This window comes from Lutjanus erythropterus, chromosome 24 (genome assembly GCF_056507025.1).
Source record: "Lutjanus erythropterus isolate fLutEry1 chromosome 24, fLutEry1.hap2, whole genome shotgun sequence".
NCBI classification, from domain to species: Eukaryota; Metazoa; Chordata; class Actinopteri; order Lutjaniformes; family Lutjanidae; genus Lutjanus; species Lutjanus erythropterus.
In genome coordinates this window covers 12,210,243-12,227,675 of record NC_139340.1, presented here as the reverse complement: position 1 = coordinate 12,227,675, position 17,433 = coordinate 12,210,243, and the positions used below count along the sequence as shown (strand labels likewise).

The 17,433-nt window shown below is 39.4% G+C and overlaps 1 protein-coding gene and 1 long non-coding RNA gene across 3 annotated transcripts in view; one reads left to right on the top strand and one right to left on the bottom strand.

Annotated features, from left to right (window-relative positions):
- The window catches only part of LOC146304800 (uncharacterized), a 114,293-nt gene extending 102,667 nt beyond the window's left edge, over positions 1-11,626 (bottom strand). The window contains exon 1 of the long non-coding RNA XR_014769337.1: positions 11,254-11,626. This is a non-coding gene — a long non-coding RNA (uncharacterized LOC146304800). The remainder of the gene's footprint in view (positions 1-11,253) is intronic.
- A 1,090-nt stretch (positions 11,627-12,716) lies between these two features.
- LOC146304799 (L-threonine 3-dehydrogenase, mitochondrial-like) lies at positions 12,717-17,416 on the top strand. Of its 2 annotated transcripts, none has more exons than XM_084713940.1 (10): positions 12,717-12,834; positions 13,755-13,912; positions 14,058-14,100; positions 14,448-14,518; positions 15,155-15,304; positions 15,439-15,611; positions 15,727-15,817; positions 16,004-16,096; positions 16,257-16,433; positions 16,520-17,416. In XM_084713940.1, exons 2-10 carry the CDS (start codon positions 13,762-13,764, stop codon positions 16,657-16,659), a joined length of 1,089 nt encoding a protein of 362 aa, XP_084570066.1. In that variant the 5' UTR covers positions 12,717-12,834; positions 13,755-13,761; the 3' UTR covers positions 16,660-17,416. The 2 variants fall into 2 exon arrangements, with proteins under 2 accessions (XP_084570066.1, XP_084570065.1); XM_084713939.1 differs by having other exon boundaries at positions 13,752-13,912.
- Positions 17,417-17,433: the final 17 nt, after the last annotated feature.

The window sequence follows — 17,433 nt, the reverse complement described above, 5'->3', positions numbered from 1 at the left end:
ACAAGAGGTTGGTCTGCAGTTAACTCATTGTGGTCTGAGCCGCACACATGCAAAAAGATATCACGATTATTAGACTTTTTCTAACTACAAACTCACCATTTCACTAATAAAAATACATCTGTACATGGGCAGCATATTCACATGTAAGTAGAAAAGAGAAAATATGTTTGAATTCAGTAAACAAGTACAAATATTATACCTTATTATATTACCAGATAGATGCTTACATGAGAAGGGTCAGTAGGGGGTCAGTGGCAGGTTAATCTGGTCTGCTACGAGGCAGCTGAAGGCTGCGCTGAGGTATCATGGGTATTATAGTGTACATTAAGTATATTATGGCGTGATAGCATCTCAGTGGAAAAATTTATTTATTATTATTTATTATTTTATTCTAATTTATTTAAGGATTTATGCTGATTATAGTAATTTTCTATTTTTAATACTACTTGTTTCATGTCTCAGTCCACTTACTGTTTGATATCCTGAGGTTCTTTCTTACCAATGCAAATATCAGCAATGTTGAAATAGCAATCAAGCACTGAATTTTGGAAAATCATATCAGACGTATATAATCTCAACTAATATTAATATATTTTAAAATATTAAGACATGGATTTTAGCCTAATATCATATACTGTATTTAAAAAACAAAACATTTGGGATTTTGAGGAAATTCACTTCATTCCAATTTTGCAATTCAATCCGTCATAATTTAGATTAAAGCCTTACACACTGCAATGCAATGTTCTGGTCCTGAGAAAAAACTGAAATTAGGTCGAGAGCAGGTGGTGACCGCCACCCACACACCCTCCACATGCAACACACACACACACACACACACACACACACACACACACACACACACACACACACTTGCAGCACAGAGGAAGCTCAGTCCTGGTGGGAGGTCTGAGGTCTGGCCCTCCACATTCCACAGACAAGTGTCTAGCACCTGCTAGGCCTCAGTCAGCCTTTACTGGCCAACAGATTAGGACGGGCGGACACACTCCAAATCCGTTTACTTTACAGTCTGTGTGTTTGCATGTGTGTGTGTGTGTGTGTGTGTGTGTGTGTGTGTGTGTGTGTGTCTGAGAGAGAGAGAATCCAAATCCATTTTCAGAAGGAAGTTTGTCAGCATCAGTGTACATGAAGAGCTTAAATATTGTTTTTCGGGCTGCAACTTAGAATTATGTTCTTTATCAATTAATCTGTTGATCATTTTCTTCTTCTTGGAAATTGCTTTACTTTACTTGAATATTTCTTTTTCTGATAACTTTTTACTTTTACTCCTAAAATAACAAGAAAAAAACTAAGTAAAAATATGTAACATGATGAAAATGTCATAAAAGACATATCAAGACATAAGAGAAAACAACGTAACAAGACAAATCAGACATAGAGCAACACCTGACTACAGAGAAAAGGTGATGTTCAGCTAGCTTTGCACAAAAAGCCGTTTGAAATGTCCTTTAGAGGGAGACTTGAGGGCAGGATGTGTGTACTTTTGCCATCTCTGTCCACATCCCAAAGATATTAAGTTTACTGTCCTCAAGGACCAAAGAAACCAGAAAATCTTCACATTTGAGAAGCTAAAAATCAGAGAATTTCTACATTTTTTCATTAGAAAAAGTTTCAATTGCAGCGATTAATTTAATACTCTAATTGTATGGATTGTACAAAAAAGAAAAAGAAGACGAAAAGGCCTAACACTGACATTAAATCACAATATAAGAGGAAAGGAAAAACACACACACACACACACACACACACACACACACACACACACACACACACTACTGTATGGACGCAGAAATGCAAACACACCTTCAGCAGTCCATGTCTGACAGGTGCACATGTCAGTGGTTAGTTCAACCTGGATCAGAGCATTTGGTCTCACTCTGTAGCAGCCAGGCCCCTAGGGCGTGTGTGCATGTGTGTGTCTGTCTCTAAGTGTGTGTATGTGTGTGTGTGTAACCCAAGGGCCCGATGCTCAGTACCCAGACACTACCCATATTGTTTTCTTCAGTGAAGCTAGAAAAAGGGAAGCTGATTTACAGAGCTGTCTGGCACTGGAGCACACGGATGCATGACTGACTCGGCCTAATGGAGTTTTCAGCTTTGGATTTACACTTCTCTCCTCTCTGCGAGGAGGAGGAGCGCAGGAGACGCACATAAGCACAAGCTGGCCGCTGCACGTCCTCTGTGGCAGCTACGTCTCGTCCTGCAACTGTTACCAAGTAATGTTTGCTTCACTGCCAATAGCGGCTCAACCCAGTCTACCTCATGCTGTTTGGAGCGTATCAGAGGTTACGGGTCCCCAAGATTGTAGCCAAAAGATTTGAGATCCACAGTCTGCTGGACATTTTTCTTTTTTTTATTGTTTTGTGGTCATAAAAACCCCAGAGTCAGGCTTGTTTTTTATCCTTTTTTCCACCCAATCCTTTTATTGTGCGACTGTGCCCTTATTTGTGTTATTATTAGAGGTGTAAATCACTCAAAGTTTCATCAATCATCACAATAGGATATTATACACACGATATGATTTACTAATATCACAAAGTCTGCCACAATACTATTTGGATTCAATATGATCCACAGGCCTGTCATCAATGAGGCAGTATCAGTTTTATCAGCTCACAAAAAAGCAACTAAAACATAATTTGACAATTTTATTAATGAAATCATCCAGACATTTAGATAAAAAAAACATTTGATTCTTTCTTTTCTATTCTTTAATAAAAAAGAAAGATATGATACTCAACGAGATTCAGTTTTCACAGGAAAAAGTTGGTCAAAGCTGGCGAGCAGGCGGCATCTGACACATAAATGCTAGCACAAGGCTCAATTCTGTTTGTATAAAGTATTTAGTCTTTTTATCCAAAATATTTCCATACTGCTGATTTATTCCAGAGAGGGAAGTAAATATCGTCATTGTCTTTTGGCTGCTTGCCATTATCTGCCTGGCATTAGCATTATTTGAATGTTTAGGAAGAAGGTGCACTTGGACAGAGAGAGTGACGCAGACGTGTCACGGGAATTTCAAAATGAAGATGTATCTTAAAGATGAAATAAATTTTATTAAAGATCAGTGATATTGGATTGTTAACCCCTATTTCTTATTTACGAAAATGTCTGCTAAAGCATTCAGAAATCAGTTTGTGATTCTGACTGGACTAAACCCAGATTACTCTCATAAAAATAAAACTTGAGAGCATATATCCACTTATATCCACTAAATACTTCCAAGTTATGTGATTAGAAATTGGTTTAAATGTTTCAAAGTTTCACACATATTAATAAGCACCATATAAGGATGTATAAAGGCCTTAATACCTATTAACTAATTTTTATTACAAGCACCTCAATATAAACGGTTATCCTTCTCCTGAAGATTTTCAATTTTTTGACACAACAGACTAAGAAAGCAGGCAAATATCCACATTTGAAAAGCTGGAACAAGTGAATTATTGGCATTTTTGCTTTAAAAATGGCATAAGAAATTAAATTAAATTATCAAATTTGTTGCATTCATTTATTTTCTGTTGATCAATTAATCGTTTCAGCTCTTATATTTTCTCTATAATATCCAGGAGTAATAAAACAAAAGTTGCACATTATTGCAGGTTACATATATCAACAGCATGAAAGATAGTCACTCATGTTGGATGAGCTTCAGCAAAACCAGACAAAGTGTCGCAGCTCCCTCAGACACAAAAAGAGGACCAGTTATGAAGTGTTCAAAAATCTGTCAAAAAGGGGACATTTCATACTTGTCTCTGCTCCAACATGGCAGCATGTCCTGGGCAATCATCGCCCTCCTCTGAATGAACCGTCATTACACTGTGACCCAGAGAGAGCCGGAGCTGATAATGCTGGGAATCCCAACATTAATGTGTTAACTGGACCTAAATCAGTTGTGTCTGTGTCGGATTGCTGGACCGCCATCAGGGCAGGACTGTGTAACTGCGTGCAGCTGCCCCCAAACACTGGCTTTAACAAATTATCCATTTCACAGCCCACAAAGCATTTAGCTTCCAAACTATGAGAACGAATCCATTCCTGGGCTTTTGGAAGGACACCCACTCACATGTGAAGGTAATATTTCTATCAGTCGTCCTAATGCCATGGACCCGGTTCTCCAGCCAGAGTCTGGTCTGTTGGCTGCTACTTAAAACCTTTAATTAATATGTCACTATGAAGTCTGTCTGTATAGTGAAAAATGGCGCACGTGTCGTTTGCTACAAGGAATCGTGAATCACAAAAGTTTCTGTTTGCATTACATGCATATCACTTTATGTCACTTTAATTAAAGCTCAGATTACCATTCAAAGGATATTCCACCTGTAATCATGTTCTCAAATTCAAATTGTTTGTGCTGTCGGAGCTTGTAAAGCACAACCACCTTGTGCTGTTTGCGTCTCTGGGAGAACAAGGTCAGGCCAGATATCATCTATCAAATTTTACTCACGTTGAGGTAAAAAGCAGGTGGGACAGGAAAAAATCATGGGTAGGGTTGCAAGCATCAACTGCAAGAGCTGACTGTTTCTTCAGTATTTATTTATTATCCCAAGTCAACACCAATCATCGTTTTTTGATTTTGTCAGTCATCCACATATCTGTCACATGTGCTGAACGAGATTTTAGTAGAGCTAGTGTATGTTGGCCAAGTCTCATGAAATTGCAGTACACAACTCACCCAAATCATTCTGTGCACTGAGAACACCACAGCAAACTCAAATACAATATGAGATCAGTTCATTTAATGCATGCTGAGCTATACATTTTAATCCCTGGTTGAATGAAAGAAATAAAGCATCATTGACCAGTTAGCTGCTGTTTTACTTCCTTTCTAACATTCATTCAAACAACATATTCTGACACAGTAGTAAACTACAACATACATTTACATAAAAACAATGATGACTATGTTAAAGGACGTTCCTGCGGCTCTTTATTCAGCCAGAAACTAGAGAAAACAATTGTCTGTATATTACAGACAGCTTCTGTATATCTTTAAGACCAATGTTGCTCAGCCATTCAGCGACAAGGGCCAGTCCTCAACTGTGTGAGAGCAAACCATGAGCGCCGGCTTGGATCCAGACGTCCTTTATTATTTCCTCATTTTTGGAACGATTGTCAGGGGACTTTGAGGCATGTGTACGCCAAAAACTGAGGGTGTAATAGCTCCCATAGTAGAAGCTTTGGTACAACATCAACTGTTGGCAGTGGCTAATGAATGCTATATAAACTGGAAAACTGATTTCCTTAATCCACTTACATTTCTTTAGATTCTATGGTGCTGGTAAGCCTATTAGGCCAGAGAGCTGTGGCGAATCAGCCAATAAGTGTTGAAAGTAACAGCGGTGGGAGACTGAAGAGGACAGAACAACTGGGGCACGATTGTCTCCGAATACAGTCTGTAATGTGAGATCAAGTCATGAGCAATATAACACACGAGAAGAAGGAAAACTGATTTCTTCATTGGATATATCCAGGGCACACTCTTAGAAATAAAGGTGCTGTCTAAGACCATAAAGAGTTTTTCGGCTTGTCTCCATAAGAGAGCACTTTTTGATTCCTGGCAGAACCTTTCAGACATAAAACCTAACATAAAGGGTCATACAGAGGACTATCTGGCAAAGGTTTCACCCAAAGAACCCCTCAATAGAGCAACTGTTCCACCCAGAGCACAACAAAATATTCCAAGGGTTTCATTTAAAGCTTCAATTGAGAACCCTTTTATATTTCAAAGAAGCCCACCGAGGGACTTCTACTGCGATCCATTTTATATTCCAAGGGTTTTATCTAGAACCCACCCAGATGATTCTATGGAGAACCCTTTATTGTACCTTGACAACAGAGTTCTTCAAGAATTTCAACAGGGCTGCACAATTAATTGCAATTGGAATAAAATCGCAATATGGACAATTGCAATGTCCGAGTCGCAGAACCAGAACCAAACTGCATTTTTTGATAAAGGACAGATTAAAGAAAATGTGTTTGTTTGGTACAGACCTCAATAAATATCACATAATCATAATTTTAATATTTTTTTTGTCAGTGAACATTAAAATTGTGATGCAAAACTGATAATTTCCACTAATTGTAATGTAATCGCAATTTCAGTCAAAATAATCGCAATTTGACTTTTTTACTAAATCGTGCATCCCTAGATTTCAACGATCATTTCTTCCGGACAGGGTTCCTCGGACGAAAAGGGCTCTTGATGGAACAAAGACAGAGCCTTTCAGAGGCAAATGGTTGTGGGTAGAACCTTAGCCCTTGAGGAAGAACCCTTACGGAACCCTTATTTCTACGAGAGCAGTAAGCGTGGATTTGTCTCTGGGGTTCTTTCTACAACATTTATTTAGAGACAGAAAGAGACAGAGAAGGATCAAGGTCTCTGCCTATAATTACAAAGATAGCACGGCCGCGCTCCCTCCCCAGCGGAGGCTCCGAGGCGTCACTCCCTATCCCTTCATATTGTATAAAGACTGTTCTATCAGCCCAGGAACGGCATCATTGCTTGTAAATTAATTTGGGGTTCCTGTCAGTCGGGGCCTTCTCCTCTCTTATCTGGCGGTGTAATATGGGAAGCTGAGAGGCTGGGGAGATACTGCTGAGAGCGCTGGAGGAGAGGAGAGGAGGTGAGGGGAGGAGTGGAAGTGAGTATTAAAGAGAAGAGAGATAGATAGGGGGAAAGAGAGGCAGCGGCAAAACAAGAGAGAGAAGCGAATGGGTCCCCGCTGGATGTCAAGAAAGAGCGGATTCGAGGAAGGCCCTGACTCAGTGATAAGTGAATACGCTCTGGCATCCTATTTTCCACACACACACACACACACACACACACACACACACACACACACACACACACACCCCAAAGCTATTTGTCATCCAGGCTGGACTCTACAGCGACAGGCCTTCACCTATCAGCGCTATTTGTCCCCGTGTCACAGCCCCGCGGATAAATCTTCTCCCTCGTTTAAATCCACCCCCATTACCAAAAGGTCCGGCCCTCTCATGACCACATGTGCTCGATACACACACAGACATGCACGCATGCACACACACAGATATATATATACACCTCTGACCCCCTCAGTTGTTTCTAATTAACCCTTCACCCACTGTATGTAGCCTCAATTCCCTAATGGCAATAAATAGGCCTGACTGCAATCCCATTAGTGGTCGGAGGAGTCATGATGGTGAATTAGGAGAGCGGCAACTAAAGGCTGGGATGGCACCGCGGTTAAGCTCACAATATGAGCTCTGTTACTTAGAGTGACACAGTCAGGCTGCCACTAACAATTACTTTTATTGTTGATTATTTTCTCGGTTAATCGATAAGTTGGTTTGGTAAGTTTAGTCCAAAAAAATATCAGAAAAGGGTGAAAAAATGTTGATCGCTGATCCCCAAAGCACAAAGAGGAAAAAGGAAACCACAAAATATTCATATTTAAGATGCTGGAATCAATGAATTTTTAATTTGTTGTCTTGCAGCTCTACTCTGTACTCATTTTCTTTGAACTGTCCTTTTTATCACATAAATATTCAAAATATCTTTTTGAGAACAGCATGCATTACGGCCATTGTATGTTCTTAGATGACAGACTGTGTTAATATATCAGCGGTTTATGTTGTGCTGAAAGGAGGAGGACAAGGAGGAGGCCGAATGAAAAGAGAGCTCCAAATTAATAGAGATGTGTTGTGTCTGAGAGGCTTTTATTTTACTAATTCCAAACAGCCAGCGCTGTTTTTACATTTAAGCCAAATGGTCGACTATTGTGGGAACTGAGAGTTTTCGTATGAACATAACAGCTTCATTCATTTTAATCATAACCAACTGCTTTCTAATGTTGATCAAAGATTGACTATTAACAGGAGAGACATGGATAGTTTGCAGTTAAGTGTCCAAAGTAGAGCCAGACCAACATATCAGTGTGCCAATATTATTGGATCAATATTGGCCTGGCACAGCTATACCCATGGGTATATGTGGGCCTTTTTTTTTTTCTTTAAAAAACAGAATATAATGCAGTTTCTTATTTGTTGTTGTTTTTGTTTTAAAGGCAGCATTTTATTCATATACACATTTTATAGTATTTCATTTCAAAAGAAAATATTGCACTTTGCAATTTTTACTTTATTTCACAGTTATACTTAGGAGTCACCTTTCAGATACAGATTTTATCAATTTACAAAATACGATGACTTGTTATAGATCACAATCAAACAACAACAATATGTAAAGTAATTAAGATTAGCTTCACAGTGACTACAGAAAATACTGCTTATCTGTTCAAGGATGCTACTTACTGCGGGACTACTTTGCAAGTAAATTATGCTGCAAATACTTCTGTATAATCACATTAAGTAAGATTTTGGGTGCAGGACTTCACAGTAGTATTTTAACTTTTACTGAAGATCTTAATACTGCTTCCAACACTGCCAGTTACACTATTTAGGGAGTGCAATGCTAACAACAACAAAGATTAGGGTGAAATCAGTACCCTTTAATATTAAATAAGACTTTGACATACACTAAGTACTGTTTTCTGAAAAGTTATAGTATAGTTTCTCAAATGTTGAAGCAGCAGTGCAAAACTGTGGTTTAATTTTGCAGCCTCTGCACTGTATGGCCCCTCTGTAACAAACCCTGTTCTCCAACATAACACATTGCAGGGAAGCTCATTTATTGTAAATTGTTTTGTTTTGTCAGTGTGTATAATAATACTATAGGGCATCACTTCATTGTGTTACTGTATTATTTCAACCAGGAGGTTCTGGTAATTACATTCATGTGTATGTATGTAAACAATAATTATTTCCACTCTGCATTTCCACATTAAACAAAGAATATCTTCTTTTTCATGTGGAGAACCGACTCTGCCACACAGCGAGAGAGGCGTCCCATTAATTCAAACTTGCACACAGGGCAACAATGAGCAAAACAAGGCTGGAATTTGTGTATAGCACGTATTCAGATATTTGGCAGGCCTCCAAAATGGCAAACAACACCAGAGGCTATTTAAGCAAATGAACAATAAGACATGCATCATCCATTGTGGCCCATTCTGCATGGCTGGAACTGAATCCAGAAGAAAAATTTGGTTCATATCCAAAAGCTTGGAATGCGGAGGTAGACAGAATGAATAAATCCTGCCTCGATTATTGCTAAATAAAAATACTGTATTTGTGCATTTTTACATACACTTTTAAGTTCATGAATCGTCCAGTAGTTCCTGCCAGAGGTTCAAGCAACTCTAAGAATTGCATTTTGGAAATGTTGCTGAAAATACACATGCAAATTGCAAACTTTGCTGTGAATTTCACCCAGTCAGTCGGTTATGTGTCATGATTGATAATTAGCATTTGTGGTCACAGCAAAAGCTTGCAAATGATATCAAGTAAAGTACATTTAAAATATAACTAATATCTTTGTATTTGCAGGGCCTGCAGTTCTGGCACAGAGAGGCAAGCTGCTTGATTTCTATGATTTCTTGGTATATAGTGCCACCTGGTGGCTTGAAGCAAACACAAACATGCACAACCCTGCTTATTTTCTGCAAGCGTTTTTCCAGATGTGTTTTTTTAAATGTCAAGTGAATTTTGTGTAATCATTTAAGATCTTATTTTCAGTTAAAAAATAAAATATACCAATATTACAAGTCATGCAGTGGGCCTGATTCTTCATTAAAACTGCACCTTTTAAAGGTAGAATCAGTAAGATTTGTCTGAGCTTTTCATAAATACAACAGAAAGATAAATTATTCTCCTGTCTCATTTCCAGGACGTCAAATACCAACATTTTGGGTTGGTATAGTGTCCCAGTGCAGAAAAACAATGAGAAATATAGGCAGAGGGCAGATACAGACACAACACACTTTTGTATTGCAGTAAGAACAAAAAGTATTTATGTAGGGATAGACAGTAAGGATTGCCAGGTTGCCAGGGGCAACCATTTTGAGAAATTTGCAGCCAGTTCTTGGTCTTTAGTTGCCATCGCTTTTAACATATAAAAATTAGACAGCAAAACACCAAATGTGCACCCCAAAATGAATAAACTTTCAATACTTATTGGAATAATGATCTTCAAATATTGCTGTACAGTCAAAAATGGAACCAGACGAAGATGAAGGTGCAACTAAGGGGTGAATAAGTTCAACTGCAAACCACTTTTAAAAACTAGTGTTGAGCCCTGTTCTGTGCACAATGATGATGAATTTCTCTGGTGTTTTGGAGGCTACCCTCTACCACTGAGGGACTTGCAAGGCTACAGCTCAGCATGAACTTGTCACATCAGCGCTTCAGTGGATATGCACGCACAGACGCATTTACATAAGAGTGTGTACGTGTGTGCATTGTGTGTTTACACACTTGTCCACCATTCAGTTAGCGATACAAGACACAGATTAATCTTCCTGCGTGCAACAGAGAATAAATCACTTCTGCATAATTAGCAGGGGCAATGTTATAACTGACACCAAATTTCATCTTAATTACAGGAGGGAAATTTGTTCCATTAATTTTACGGGGTTTGCATGAACACATCTCAGTGGAGTTAATCACACCTGTCATTGTTCTGGTTAATGTTCACAACAACTGGATGGTCACTTCTTATGGGAACTTGTGATTGTAATAATAATCATGGATTGGTTTGCTTAACAATAATGTTCTTTCTCAGGAAAATTAAAGAGTCTTTGAGGGGCCCAAACTATAAATATGTCTTCAGACAGGATGTAACTTGAAGTGTTCACAGGCACTGAGTCATAACATTGCCCCTGACTAAGTTGCCAACATGAGATCCCAGCAATTTGAAAATGTATTATTCAGATTTCTACCCCAAAACATCGAATTTAATCTGTAGGACTGCGCCATTGCGGTACAATACATAATGCTGCATGACATTAAATTAATTATGGTCCCGTTCGATTTAGTGTAGCAGGCCTTCCCAGTGAGCCAACCTGCACAATACCAGCACACTGACTCTCTTTAACCTTTCCTAGTATTACCCGTTTCCTGTCAAAATGGCTGTTTTGGAAAACAGCTATATGTTTATATACACATCGACGCACATATCAGAGATACATGACTTGTGTGTTTTTTAAACAGACAAAGTAGAAAGGGTCCAAGTACTGAATACTTAAAATAACGTTAAATACACAGTCATAGAGAGACATTTATCCCACCCAACAGGAAACAAACAAGCTAGCAAAAAGAGAGACAAATTAGCAGAACGTGTTTCTGACTCACGTTTTTGAAGTCCAAGTTAATTCCTCTTTCCTTTAGACGAAGTTTCCTTGCCATATAATGTCCCTCTGCACTTGTGGCTTCATGGCCTGTTGGTTGGTAGGTCGACAAAGGTCCAAACTTATCTCCTCTCTCAAACGCTGCTAGCTTACGTAAAACACAAAACAAAACCCGGTAACGTTAGCTAATATCATTAGCTAATATCAATGGCAACAACGGAAAACAAGCTAGCTCTGACCTTTTAACATAAAAAAAAATACAATTTCCACGGTTTGTTCATAGGCTAGACTATGTCTTACTTCACAATTAGAGTTTACTTTTCCAGAAACATCCATTCATAGTTTCACAGTGTCGTGACTGTAACACCACTTTGTTTGATAATTCATATTTTTCACTCAGCTTCACCTGGTCTCCCTCACTGTTGGTGGACTTCAGTAAGACTGCAATGCTGTCTTTTAATCACACAACCCGGGGGGGCGCTGTTTGACCCACTTACGGAAACAGCAAAAAAAAAAAAAGATTTTTTTTTCTCAGAGTCACAAAAATAGACATAGCTATACAATACCAGGGTAAACACAAATATTATATTAAATTAAATTAAATTAAATTAAATAAGGTACAGTAGCTATTTTCGACTGTCAATTCTGAAATCTATGTAGGAACCTTTAGAATTGTATACAATGAGTCAGTGGCACTTGTGAGTAGAAATGTGGAGTATATCATTTAACTTTAACAATAATAATATAGCATTACTAATATATACTCTATTATAAGTTATACAAATATAATATAATATAATATAATATAATATAATATAATATAATATAATATAATATAATATAATATACTTTAATAAAAGCTATTTGCGTTTTTTCCCTACATGGGGAGGTATTGATTCAGCTCCGTGGCAACTTTTTAACTGTAGTTTTGCCTTTTGCATTGGATTACAGTACTTTCATGTGTTTTTGCTCCTCTATGTGAAGTGATCAAAATAGTTCAATATAATTCAGTAACATCACTAATCATTTCAAGTATGTTTTTGTACATTATTATTATTATTATTATTATTATTATTATTATTATTATTATCATTATTATTATTATTATTAACCCAGCACAGGAAGTCATTTACTCGCCCTTTCATTTAGTACTCTTGAACCTCAAAGGTACAACAGGAAGTTTGTATTTTATTTTGGAAGGCTTGGTCGTGGTCGTGTCTCGAAGGTAACCCCAAATCACGAAAGATCTCGCGAGATTAATAATTTTAAACCAAACCATGGTCTTTCCCTGATCCTAATTTTTATTATTTTCTGTCCCTAATCCTATCTAAATTTTAACCACAGATTTTTCACGTTATAAAACATAACTAGTTCGTGCACTGGACACACTGAAAAGACAACATATGCAAATGTCGCGAGAGTTCCGCAAATCAAGGATTCCCTTCTAAGCATAACTTTCGGTCGTCAAGCCTCCCGAGCTGTAAACCAATCACAGTGCAACGAACCTCCTCCACAGACACGCGACCACATTCATGTTCCATCACAAACACTGGCCGGGGTAAAGGAGTGTCATATTCACATTAAAGTAAGAAACAAATGTCATTTTTATCAAACGTTTTATGTAGCCTGTACTGCAACCGTTTACAGTTGACTCGGTTAAGTTTTAGCTAGCTTATTTAGCATATGTCCATGACGGTGCAGTGTACAAGCTCATGTTACTGTTATCTAACGTTGAGCAGCAGCAGGAAGAGATATTAAGATGTTTGGAGGTCTGGCCGCACAGATACCAGTTTCTTTATCAACGTACTGACAGTGCAAGCTAGCACCCGGCTAGCTGGTCACACTGGTCTTCTTTTACAGCAGGTGCTGTTTCAGGCGAGGTGTTTTATATCTCTGACACCGAACTTAGAGTTGAAAACGCCCACTAAAATAATATATAACACACTTTAAACAATCGTCAGGGAACTCTGTATTTTCATTTAGCATCTGCACTTTATGTAACATTTATTACAGTGCTAATAGACTGCATTATTCTGTAATTGTTAAGGTAGAGGTTAGTGTTTCGGATTTGGTCACATTAATCTGCCTCTATAAGCTTAAGGGTGGTCTGAAGTATAGATGAGGTAGTTTATATTTAGACCAAGTCAGCAGCAGGCTGTAAGAAGCTAATCTGACATGGGTGTGGAGGTTGTTCAAGACTTAATTAACATACATGTAGTGTATATGTTTATTTTGACTGTTCCAACTTAATTAAGCAGCATGTGCCTTTAAACTCTTGCCTCTAATCATGTCAGTAAGGCTAATTTAAAGATGAAGCTACAAAAAGTGAAAAAACACTTGGAGGGTGCACACTGTTCTGTACAGGACAGCATCTAGAATGACAACACAGGCATGTACCTTACCTGCTGTGAAGCATTGTAGTAGATGCACTCACAGCACTTTAAAGTTCTTCAGATAAATACACCTGTCATTGTTGCTGTTAATGCATGTGTTTGGTCACAGCAGGTGTAGGATGCTGGTGATACAGTTGCTGAGGGGTGCAGCGAAGCATGCTGGGAGCGAGCGACTGATCTCGGCAGTACGTGGCATCAGCTCATCCTCACGACAGTTTTCTGCTTCATCCAGCACTGACACTGAACATCCCCCCAAAATCCTCATCACTGGTTGGTTCTGCATTGTGTGGTTGTCTGTATCATATCATTGTTGTGTTTTCTAAAGTGGTTATTTTCTCTCTGTCTTTGTATTTTCCTGATCTGACATTTGATCGCCGTGGAAACTCTTTTTTTTCTTCTCTGTTTATTGTTACAGGAGGCCTGGGGCAGCTCGGGGTGGGGCTTGCCAAGTTGCTGAGGTAAGGAGTTTACTGTACCTCCTATTGTATTTCAATTGCTCATCTATTTCCAAAGGTGGCATAGTTCTTTTGTTTTTGTGTTCAGTAGCAAATTATTCTAGGTGAAGAGTCACAAGACAAAATCTTAGTGCCACGATCAGAGAGTGACACAGTACCTGTTTGCCTAAGACTGTATAATCTGGGGTGTGATCATTAGCTCAAAAAGGCTGTGAGAACAGTAATTACAAATGTCTCAGGGTGCTGCATTAAGGCCTGATGAATCAAGTCTTTTATTCACTGTTAATTGATCTATTTTGTCGCCTATGATTTTGGTTGTCAGAACTGACATTTAGATGTTTCACCCTCAGGAGACGATTTGGAAAAAACAATGTGATCCTGTCTGACATCAGAAGACCCCCCAACCACGTCTACCAGAACGGTGCGTATTTTAAGAAAGAAAGATAAAATAGTTGCCACTCTGATGATGCTCCAAAGTTGTGTTTTTATAGACTTATTGCAGATCTTTTGCACTAATGTTAAACATTCAGAAAGGGATCAAACCACAATAAAAGAGGCAGAGATACTAGTTTCTCCACATACAGTGGCCTCAGTGGAGACAGCCTCAAGACACAGTATGCTTTGCTGCAGTAGGATTTACATTTATTTGATTAAATAACCTTTGAATTAGAGTAGACTGCTTGAGGTAGCAGGCAAGATAGTATGCAAATTATTATATCATTACCAAATAATTCCTGGGATGCATTTGGCTTACATCTATTAAATCTCTTCATATACAAGCCTCTAGGTAACCCTACTTTTGCTCATTGCAGCTCTAGGTTCTTATCATTAGACAATAATGAATAGCCTTCTGTTATTGTTGTTTCCCTTTGGTGCCCCCCGCTGGTCTTTAGTGGACACAAACCAACAACAACAGACGAGTGAATCTGTCAGTGTGAGCCAAGCTAATATAAAACATATGTCCCTAAAACAAGGCTCTTGGGGTAAAAGTGTCCACAGATGAGTGGGAAGACACTGTTCAAACACAGCAACTTTTGTGTATGTGTGTCCTCCACAGGTCCATTCATCTTCTCAGACATCCTGGACTATAAGAACCTTGGGGAGATCGTGGTCAACAACAACATCAGCTGGTTGGTTCACTACTCAGCCGTGCTGTCTGCTGTGGGAGAGAGCAACGTCGCACTGGCCAAAGAGGTCAACATCACGGGTACATGCACATTCAGTTGTATAACATTTATATTACTTAAGATACTTTATAACAGATTATGAGGGTATGTTTCCACAGTATTTAGAGCCATTTCAACACAGACACTTATGCACAGCCTCTTTGTCTCTTTGTAGGTCTCCATAACATATTAGACATAGCAACCAAACATGGTCTGCGTGTGTTTGTCCCCAGCACGATCGGTGCCTTTGGTCCATCCTCACCCAGAGACCCCACCCCTGAGCTGTGCGTGCAGAGGCCGCGCACCATCTACGGCGTATCCAAGGTCCACGCAGAGCTGATGGGAGAGGTGAGACACTGACAGACGCACACGAAGGCATCCGAAGTTTGAAAATACCTTCCTACATTTCCCTTCTGTGGCCCCGTAAAGCCAGATGTTTTGGTGTTTCGTGTGTCTTTGTCAGTACTACCACCACAGGTTCGGGCTGGATTTCCGCTGTCTCAGGTATCCAGGAATCATCTCGGCTGACTCCCAGCCTGGAGGAGGAACCACAGGTGAGCGGGTCTGAGGAGCACATGTTTAAGAATGCTATAAAGAGTTTAAACCATGCTGTTGAACACCCCATGTGCCACTAGAAACAGCAGGACAACTTAAATATCCACCTACAAGCACTTCTAAAGCTCACTGATTGAAAAGATGTGATGTAACATGTTCTGGTGTTGTCTGTCTCCATATCTCAGACTATGCTGTCCAGATCTTCCATGCAGCTGTGAAGACCGGTTGTTTTGAGTGCAACCTGCGCAGTGACACACGGCTTCCTATGATGTACATCGGTAATGTCAGAACATTATGGAATTTTGTGGTTTTCGCTGTCAACATTTTAACTTTCCGAGTGACATTCATATTACATTCATACAGCATTACTTTGCTCTCCCGTCATCTTCACCTCCTCCTCCTCCTCCTCCTCCTCCTCCTCCTCCTCCTCCTGTTCAGACGACTGTCTCAGGGCCACGCTAGAGATGCTGGAGGCTCCGGCAGACACACTGCTCAGTCGCACCTACAATATCAACGCCATGAGCTTTACACCACGTGACCTCACCCGGGAGATACAAAAAGTCCTGCCTGACCTCAAGGTCACCTACAATGTGGATCCTGTCCGGCAGGCTATAGGTGAGATAACTCAGAGAATGGAGGGATGAGTGGTAGACTGATGGTCATCTGTAGTCCTACCAAATGTCTTTTCTGTCTGTTCTCAGCGGACGGCTGGCCAATGGCGTTAGACGACAGCGCAGCGAGGCGGGACTGGGGCTGGAAACATGAGTATGACCTCCCAGAGCTGGTGCAGACTATGCTGACTCACATCACTACGGGCAACCAGGTGGCACAAGCCAACTGAGTTGTTAGTAGCACTCTTGTAGCAACTCCAAACGAAGCTTTACCTGAAAGTGTGTGACTCTGGGGACTTTAGGGATTAGGATTAAGATCAATCAAATATCTAAACTAAACTAAACTAAAATATAAACCTTAATATAAAAGGCATAAAAACCTTCCCTACTACATATTTTTCTCTCTATTCTCATCTCTTTTTTCCTCTGTTCTTCCATCTAGCGTTTGTGTGAAATTTGGTTAGAGTTACTGAACTTTTAAGAGAGATGAATTCTGTCTGAATGTACTTTATTTATATATTTATGTTATATTTTATCTGTATGCAGATGACTTTGCCAGCCTACTGAATGTGCGTCTGCTTCATGTTCTGTGGCATTTTGCCGTCGTGAAAATCATATGGCTTTGAGTAAGAAATGCACTCCGACTGGTCACCAATATTTACTGTGACCATACTGCCGGTACTGTTACTATAGCAACAGGTAACCCTAGCTGGTGGTACTGTAGGGATAGTTCCCCGGTGCTTGCCTGTGAATAGTTGTGTTTTTAAGGAAGGGAAATGGGTACTCGACCTTTGCACTAGGTGTTTTTAATACTTCTGTTTCTATTTTAAGTATCTTTATTGTTCTTTTCTGTTTAGACGCTGCAGTCTTGGTGCTAAATATTTATGAATGTGGAATCTATAAATTCAGGAAAATTGAATTTCGGAGCTGTGTGTTAGCTCGGGGAAAGAGACACGTAGAATGAAGGGAGTGGGCATTAAAGCTCCAATTGTTTTCTTGAATGT